The 9,149-nt window shown below is 47.8% G+C and overlaps 1 protein-coding gene across 1 annotated transcript; it reads right to left on the minus strand.

The window, feature by feature from the left end:
- Nucleotides 1-6,218: 6,218 nt before the first annotated feature.
- LOC132525227 (serum amyloid A-2 protein-like) lies at nucleotides 6,219-8,906 on the minus strand. Its single transcript, XM_060157763.1, has 3 exons — nucleotides 8,816-8,906; nucleotides 6,772-6,910; nucleotides 6,219-6,381 (listed from the first exon to the last, which is right to left on the minus strand). Exons 1-3 carry the CDS (start codon nucleotides 8,901-8,903, stop codon nucleotides 6,219-6,221), a joined length of 390 nt encoding a protein of 129 aa, XP_060013746.1. The 5' UTR covers nucleotides 8,904-8,906.
- Between the last annotated feature and the right edge of the window lie 243 nt (nucleotides 8,907-9,149).

Below are 9,149 nucleotides of genomic sequence, written 5' to 3' on the forward strand. Positions count from 1 at the left end.
TCCCCCTCCGGCTCCCGCAGTCTCCGCCCGCGAAGGGACTTCCTAGTGTGTGGAAACCTTTCCTCCTTCACAGTTCCCTCCCACTGGTCGGGGTCCCGTCCCTATTCTTTTGTCTCTGTTTATTCTTTTTTCTTTTGCTCTACCCAGGTACGTGGGGGTTTCTTGCCTTTTGGGAGGTCTGAGGTCTTCTGCCAGCGTTCAGTAGGTGTTCTGTAGGAGTTGTTCCACGTGTAGATGTATTTCTGGTGTATCCGTGGGGAGGATGGTGATCTCCGCGTCTTACTCTTCCGCCATCTTCCCAGAAGCCTCCCCCTCAGAGCTTTCTGAAAGACTGTCTCCTGAGTTATAATCTTCATATTGGCTGGAATAAAATTCTCTATTTCTTTCTTAGATTGACTACTGATTAAAATTTTTTTGTCGACAAGGCCCTCTGTGACTTGTTCCCGGACTCTTGTTTTCAGTTTCAGAGCCCAAGTTTGTCTCTCATCCTGGGCTCTCTGTTCTTGGACACGCTCTGCACTTGCCCTCCGGTTGTGCCTCTGCTCAATCAACCCTGAGCTGCCCTTTGCCCCAGGGCCCACCTGCTGAAATTCCACCAGGGTTCTGTTTCTTCAGGTTCCACATGTCAAGTTCGTTTTTTTAATTGTAAACTACAGATACCATAAAATTTACCATCTTAACCATTTTGGGGCACAACAAGGGGCTGAAATCATCCCTTGTACCAGTAACAGTAACTTTAGAGTAAGGTCAGAGCAAAACCCAGCTTTTCCCTCTCCTTCATTTAGAAGAAATCTGGATACCATGAAACTTCTTGAGTAACAGTACAGAATTACTACACAATGCTGCCGTGCAGAGTTGACCAGCCTGGAGTTTCCAGTCAACCCTGGTTTAGTGGATCAAATACAAACCACAAGAGAGGCCTGGAAAATTCCTGCTTGGCATTTCTTCCCAGAGGGTTCAGAAAAATACTAACTGGCACCGCCGTGTCCTAAATACAGAGAATGTTTTCCCAGATTGTGGTTTTCCCATCTTCCCCAGGTAATAATACATTATTCCAGATGGACGACTCTGAATCAATCTGAATATTCGAGTTGATATATTCTTCTAGCAATCTAAGCATGATTTTATCTGATACTAATAGGCAAAGCCTGGGTTTAGTGACTTTGTATCAGAGTTTTTAATCCCCTGGCTGTCTGTGTAGCTTTTCCTAGGAAACTGCCCATCTTTGTGGCATGAGGCTTGTGCAGCTGTGCAGAGCCCCATGCTTAGCACGGCCCAGTGCTTGGTTAATGCCCTGCTTTCACAATCTTAGAATTTTTAATAATTTCTGAACAAGGTCCGCACATTTTTATTTGGTACTGGTACCACACATTATGTAACTGGTCCTGGCTGCCATAGTAGATCTGAGGTAGAACTTGAGATTTTGCATTTCTGGGAGGATCCCAGGTGACAGTCTCACAGCTTGTTCTGTTCTCAGTTTATTTAGGCTTAAATAAACTTTCTGTGCCTGGGAACTTGACTCCAGCTGGATCAAACACAAGCTCAGGCTCTCTGGTCCCTCTCTTCCAGTGATTCTGGGTGCTGATTAGAATGGCCTTTATTATTATTTTAATTGAGATATAATTAATACATTACATTAGTTTCAGTTATACAACATAATGTTTTGATACTGGTACATATTGTGAAATGATCACCCCAATAAGTTTAATTAACATCAATTACCATACACAGTGATGAAATTTTTTTCTTGTGATGAGAACTTTTACATACTTACATGTGGAATCTAAAACATAAAACAAACTTGAATATAGCAACAACAAAAAAACCCCCAACAGACTCACGATATAGAGAACAAATTAGTGGTTACTAGTAGAGAGAGGGAAGGGCATGATAGGGGTAATGCATTGAGAAGTACAAACTACTATGTATAAAACTACAAGGATGCACAGGGAATAATAGCTAATACTTTATAATAACTATAAATGCAGTATAACCTTTAAAAATTGTGAATCACTGTGTTGTACACCTGAAACTTACATAATATACATCAACTGTACCTCAATTAAAAAATTTTTTAGAAGATACATGCACCCCTATGTTAACTGCAGCATTATTTACAACAGCCAATATATGGAAGAAACCTAAGTACTTAAATGTCCATCAATGGATAAATAGATAAAGAAAATGTGGTATCTGTGTATAATGGAAATACGTTTTATAAGAAAGGTAATGCATTTCTCTTACCTTGCAAAAATTCCCTTCTTACTAGTAAGTTAAAAAATAAATTCTCTCAATCGTTCATGTGTTCAATAAGTGTTTGTTGAAGTCCTGTTATGTGCCAGATACTTTTCTTGGTGCTAGATAAATGAGACAGAAATTGTTACAATCTAGGGTGCAAGACAGACCAAGAAAACAATCAAAACCAACAAACCACCCAAGTAACAGAAAAAGTAAACCGAGAAATGAACAAAATCATCCCACATATTGATAATTGCTAAGAAAGAAAGAATAGTCATGGTAGGTCACTCAGAGTAGTCAGAGAAGGCCTTTCCGAAGAGAGATTTCAAGTGAGAGGCACAGGAAAAAAGGAAGCACCCATGTGAAGGAGAGGTGGGAAGCGTGTTCTAGGCAAAGGCAATATCATGTGTAGACACCTTGGTAAATTAGAGCTTGACTTGTTGGTAGGACTGAGGGAAGAACTGTGTGGCTAGAGAGCAGTGATCTGGGAGGGTGTGGCATGAGATGATGCTGGAAGGTGACCAGGGACCAGATCTGCTAAAGGGTTCTAAGCAGAAGGGACACATGATCAGATTATGGTTTGCAAAGATCAGTCTGAATGCTAGACAGACAGGCCTATTTTGCCCAGAAAAGTTCCAGCTTATTCCTGTCATCCAGGTATAATTATCAATAATGTCCCTTTCACAATGGAAAGTGACTTGGCTTAGATGATAAACTATACAGTCACACTTAAGCAGAGGCGGAAGCCATGAAGATGGGGAGACTACTGAGACAGCTGTTGCAGGAACCCAGGTGAGAACAGGTGTGGCCAGGAGCGTGGAGGTGCACGTGAGACCAAGCTGATGGGCTAGAGATGAATTTTGGAAGTAGAATCACAGGGCTTGCTAGTGGATGGGATGTGGAGGTAAAGGCAAGGGAAGCATCAAGCACATTTCCCAATATCTGGGGTGAGCCACAGAGGGAAGAGTCGTGTCATTTGCTGAATTGGAGTGGCCTGGGGGTGAAGAGTTCTGGACGGAGATGAGCGTTTCCTTTGGACAAGCAGAGTGTGAGATCTCTGGAAGCCATCCAATCAGAGGTTTCAGGAGGCCAATCAGATAAACAAGCATGGAGCTTGGAAACCAGGTTCTGAGGGGGAGATATAAGTTTCAGAGGCGTCAGCATGTAGATACTATTAGCTGCGCTTGTTGGGGAGAATACAGAGAAATAAAAAGTGCGAGCCCAGAACCAAGTCTGAGGGCCACTTAGAGTTTGGGGAGATGAAAAGACCCAGCTAAGGAGATAAAGGAAAACTGAAGGGAAGCAAAAGGAGAGTGTGGTACTATGAAGCCAAGAGAGAACCTTCCAGGAAGGAGGGAGAGGACAACTGTGCTGAGCATGGCTCAGAGGCCTCCTGATAGGAGGAGAGAAACATGTCAGTTGTTTTGGCAACATGGAGGTCAGTGGTGACCAGAGCTGTTTTGCTGAGTGGTGGGGACAGAGGACAGGCTGGTGTGGGTTCAAGTGTGAGTCAGAAGCGAGGAATCAGAAAGTGCAGATGGGCAGGTTTTCAACAAGTCTGACTATAAAGAGGAAGAGGAAAACGTGCAAGAGTGAAGAGTGATGTGGATTGAACGCAGGGTTTTCAATGTGGTGCTTTATTGGGAAAGCTGTTACTGACTGTCTGGACTCTGCAAGGTTTTGCCCATGTGAGGAACAAGCACATTTTCCTCCCTGGCGTGAGTGTCACTGCGTGTCCTGTGCAAGAGAAGAGCACCACAGGAGCTGGGCAGAAGGAGAGCACAAACCAGGAAGTGTTTGTGTCCTACAACGTCCCTCCTGCGCCCTGAAAGGACAGAGATTAACACCGTGCCCAGCTGGCACGGGGGAAATGTTTACCAGTCCCAGCACCACAAGCGGGGCAAAGAAGGGTGGACGTGGAGCTCAGAGTAAATAAACTGATAACCGGCACACGCTTCTCCTCTGAAAGTGGGATTCAGGAGCACTCCTAAGGGGAGACGATTCATGATGAAATGATCCCTGTAGGGGAAAGACAAGTTTAACTTCCTTGTCAAGGAGGAAGAAAAAGTGTGTCTGTAAGGTAGTTAGTCACAGGAGAACTTTCTCATACAGTTCCCATCAGAAGGCACTGTCAGAGGTGTACGTAGAGGCTGTGTCTCAGAAAAGTGAGTCTGACAAAATAAAGCAGGAGCAGGGTAACCGGGATTAGGGAGAGTGTGGTGGCAGATTGGCTGGCAAGAACAGGCTCAAAGCACTGCTGAGTTTAGGGCTCTAGTGGTAAAGTCTCAACAGACCCCAGGTTGTAAGGAGATCCTGTTATGAGAATGTTCACTATTAGATTTCTATCCCAGGTACTGAAGGTATAGAATTTGCAAAATGGGGGGAAAGAAAGGAGAAGTAGGAGAAAGGATGACTTGAAAGTTTAGATAAAGCAAGTTCTCCAAATTATTGTAAATAGGAAAAATTTAATAATCAGCCTTTTTATTACTTGAAATAAAAGTTGGATACAGAAGTCTATTCACCATTCTTTTTTTTTTGGGGCTGCATTGGGTCTTCGTTGTTGCACGCGGGCTTTCTCTAGTTGCGGCGAGCGGGGGCTACTCTTCGTTGCGGTGCGTGGGCTTCTCATTGCGGTGGCTTCTCTTGCTGCGGAGCACGGGCTCTAGGCGCGCGGGCTTCTGTAGTTGTGGCGTGTGGGATCAGTAGTTGTGGCTCGCGGGCTCTAGAGCGCAGGCTCGGTAGTTGTGGTGCACAGGCTTAGTTGCTTTGCGGCATGTGGATCTTCCCGGACTAGGGCTCAAACCCGTGTCCCCTGCATTGGCAGGTGGATTCTTAACCACTGTGCCACCACAGAAGCCCCCGTTCCCCACTCTTTAAAGTGTTAGATCATTTTACTTCTTGGAATCTCTAATCTGAAAAAACCAAACACCAAAACCAAATTTTTATCCAAGGAAGAAAGTTATTGGTTTCTCTAGGAATTTGTGATTTATAGAGTCACTCATAATTCCTGTGCTCTAACAGGCCCAAACCCCTTTTATTAGACACCGTTTTCTTCAGTAAGAAGTAACATGCTGGGACTTCCGTGGCAGTCCAGTGGTTAAGACTTGGAGCTCTCACTGCCGTGGGCCTGGGTTCAATCCCTGGGGGGAGAACTAAGATCCCACAAGCCATGCGGCATGACTGGAAAAAGAGTAACATGCTGCTGGCTTTCCTCTGTTGGGAAGGGTCCAGGGAGGGAAAGTGACTTCTTCTCAAGGACCTGATACATATCCAATGCAATACAAAACCTCCTGATACTTAATCTTGATGGCGTCCCTATGCCTCCGTTTCTGGACATGTTTATTCCTGGACACTTGCATCAGGCAAGGAATATAGAGTGAAGGGAGACAGCGTTGGAGGCACTTCTGGATGGCACAGACAGAAATTGGTTCATAGATGGATTTGTAGGTGTTGCTGAGAGATGAACAGAAGATCAAGGTGCAGCTGCTGGAGCAGGATTCCACGATCCAGTCGTCCCGAGGCTGTGTCCCCTGCCCGCACACAGACACCACTGAGGACGCACTAAGGGCACTAGACCCCAGGGCAGAGAAGCTGACAGGACCCAACTGCCAGGGAGTGAAGAGGCCTGAATACAGAAGGGCTTAGAAAGAGCACCACTGTAACCAGAGGGGCCTGGAGGGGAGCGGGTCTGATTAGGGGAAGGGGTGGAGCAGGGTGTCTGCCCTGTATGATGCTGAGATTGTGGCCCCGACACCCAAGACACAGGCACAGACTCGGCCTTCACGTGGGTGTCCAGCCATCACCCCTTGGGAACAAGCAGGCTGTCCTTATATCAAAGAATAATACACGGTTTTCAACATTCAATCTCTTAAGCATTTATTAGATCTGCTGGCTTCTGTGGACAGAGAACTCACTAGCTCAGCGTCCCTGCCCTTGGGGGCTCACAGCCCCGTCGTCTCCTGAGCAGAGTGAGAGGCAGCTCAGTACTTGCTGGGCAGGCCAGGAGGTCGGAAGATATTGGGGTCTACACCGCTCCGGCCCATTCTATTGGCCAACTGGTCGGCCTCCGAGTCCTCCCGTCCGTGGCCACTGTCTCCATGCTTAAAAAGGTCTGTGACTCTCTGAAGATTCTCCCTGGCATCGCTGGAATGGAGGAGGGCAGGTAGGGGATTACTCCAGGGCTGACGAGCAACAGCCCACCCTCCCCATCTCTCCTCTTTCCAAGGAATCGAGGACTCTGACAGGAGCTAGGAAAGAGGGAATGAAGCCTGAGGCTGCCCGGGCTCAGCCCACCTCAACCCTGCGGGTCCCCTTATGCTGGGTGAACAGCACCCATGGGGGAGGCTTGGGAATCGTCTGTCCCACCAGCCTTGCTCTGCTCTTCAGCCACTCAGACCCCACACAGGACACAGAGGGTGAGGGTGGATAAGAGGAGGAGAGGCCACAGCCCTACAGGAAGTTCTCCAGGGCTTGGCCCCTCCTGGCTGTCCGAGGCTCTCACACCCATCCCTGCATCCTCAGGGCCCCTGGTACCTGATCACTTCAGCAGCCCAGACGCCCCCAGGTCCCCTTTGGGCAGCGTCATAGTTGCCCCGGGCGTGGAAGTACTTGTCGGAATTTTTGTAATTGGCTTCTCTCATGTCAGAGTAGGCTCGCCACATGTCTTTAGCCCCTGGGAGGAAAGCACATAGAGAAAGAATTATCAGGTGGACAGAAAACTGTGACACACCTTAGGGAAGAATCAAGGAATGAAAAATCTTCCACTGACTCAGTTTCATCCTGTGGCTATAGCACCATGAGTGCCATAGAGTGAGAAGAGCATTCTTGTGTCTAGTTTCCTGCTCCTGGTAACTCGAATGAGAGTCGTTATGGGGGGGATGGGCACAGCTGCGTTGGACCTGGTTGTCGGGCCCCTATGATGCTGTCTCTGGACTGCATCTCACTTAGGGCTCCATGTGACATGTTTAAAGGGGAGAAGGGAGCTATCTTTATAGGGCAGGATTCCTCAGCTTCATACTATTGACATTTTAAGCCAGATAATTCTTTGCTGTTCAGGGCTGTCCTGGGTATTGTAACACGTTTAACAGCATCCCTCACTTTTACCCACTAACGGGCAACCTATTCCCCAAGTGTGACAACCAAAAATGTTTCCAAACATTGCCAGATATCTCCAGGACACAAAATTGCCCTTGGCCCCGAACCACTGTTATAAAAGGAAGCCGCATAGGATGAGATCCAGGGGATTGGGGTGAGTGAGGAGGTGACCTGGAGGACAGATTCTGAGAAAGGGGCAGACATGCAGCACCTCTGCCCTGACGCCTAAGAAATGTATTCCTGCTGTGCGAATGCGCTCAATGTGACTTGATTCCCCTGCCTGTTAGGCACGTGAATGGCATCCTGAGGACTTTCTAGTGGACGGTATTGATGACGTGGGCTGCCTGAGGAAGCAAGCCCTCGAGCAGTGGGTCTTTGCCTCAGCCTGGTTACACCTTCCAATCAGCTGGGGAGGTACTGAAAGTCCCATGAGACCTACCTCACAGCCCAGGCCAGTTACCTCACACTCTCTGGGGTGGGTCTCAGGCATCAATAGTTTTCACTGCTCCCCAGGTGAATCCAACATGCAGCTGAGATTGATAAGCCCCCAGCTTGAGAGAGTGGCACTGGGACAAGTCTGCCCAGCAAGAGCTGTGGCCTCGTGCACAGCTGGGTTCAAACTTCTGTCCTGCCACCTGCTGACTGGCACTTAGTCCCTGGGCAGCAGACTCGGCTGCTCTCAGCCTCGGTTTTCTCCCCTTCAGATGGGGGGAGATGCCTCCCTCACGGAGGTATTCTGCAGGTAAGTAGGTGACCAACTGTCCCAGCCTAACCAGAACTGCGCCTGTTTTCCTGGAACTGCCCCAGTTACCGTTGAAAGTGTCCTGGAAAAGTCCTCAGACCTGGGCAAAGCAGGAGAGTTGGTCACCCTGAAGTGCATATAAGGGCCGAGTTCCTACCGGAAGCTTGAGATATGTTATTAGGTTCCCCACCCCGGTCGCACACGGGTTTTTTTGTCAGTTAAAAGGCTATAAAAGGGTAGGAAACAGACTGAACAGGGACAGTGTCACTGAGTATAGGAAGCAGGAGCAAGAGCTAAGCTGAAGGTCCCTGAATTATCCAATTAGGAAATGGAAGGTAAGAAGGAAGAGAAGAAGAAGAGAGGAAGGAAGGAAGGAAGAGGGAAAGGGAGGGAGGAAGGGAGAAATGAGTGGAGGGAGAAAAGAAGAGAGGGGAAATAGATGGATAGCTTTCATCCTCCTTCATGCAATTGGTCTGAGGGAAATGCTGTACCATTTCAAGACTTATTTTATGTCTTCCATTCAAACTTCCATTTCAGCTGGGAATGATGACTGTTCTTTCTCTAGTGACTGATCGACATAAATCCTGTGGTTTTCAATCTGTCTGAAAAAAAGCTCCCCAAACACCTGGCACATTCTACCACATAGGGCAGCACCGCCTAAGACAGTAGCTCCAACCCTTAAGAGCGCTCATGGTGAATCCCAGAGGCCCATGGGTGTCATCCCCCCTCCACCAGCCTTACCGTCATAAGCCTCACCAAGGAAGGAAAACCATCGGCTGTGGACTCCCAGCACCAAGGAGCAGAGAATGAGGCCTGTGAAAAGCTTCATTGTGCTGAAATGAAAGGAGAGGGTCAGGGAGACACGGACAAGCCTTGTACACCCACTTTGGGATTTGTATGTCGAGGAGAGCCCGGCTGTTCTTTCCACTTGTTCTCATTAGACTCTCAGTGGTCCACCTAGGCAATATTGCAGTAGGACCTCACTCGGAGCCACTAGCCCTCAGCTCTGAACCCACCAACCCTGAACCCAAGCCTGTCTAAGAGGTCACCAAGGTGTGTATGGTGGAAGAAGAGA

The sequence above is a fragment of the Lagenorhynchus albirostris genome, chromosome 9 (assembly GCF_949774975.1).
Source record: "Lagenorhynchus albirostris chromosome 9, mLagAlb1.1, whole genome shotgun sequence".
Lineage (NCBI taxonomy): Eukaryota > Metazoa > Chordata > Mammalia > Artiodactyla > Delphinidae > Lagenorhynchus > Lagenorhynchus albirostris.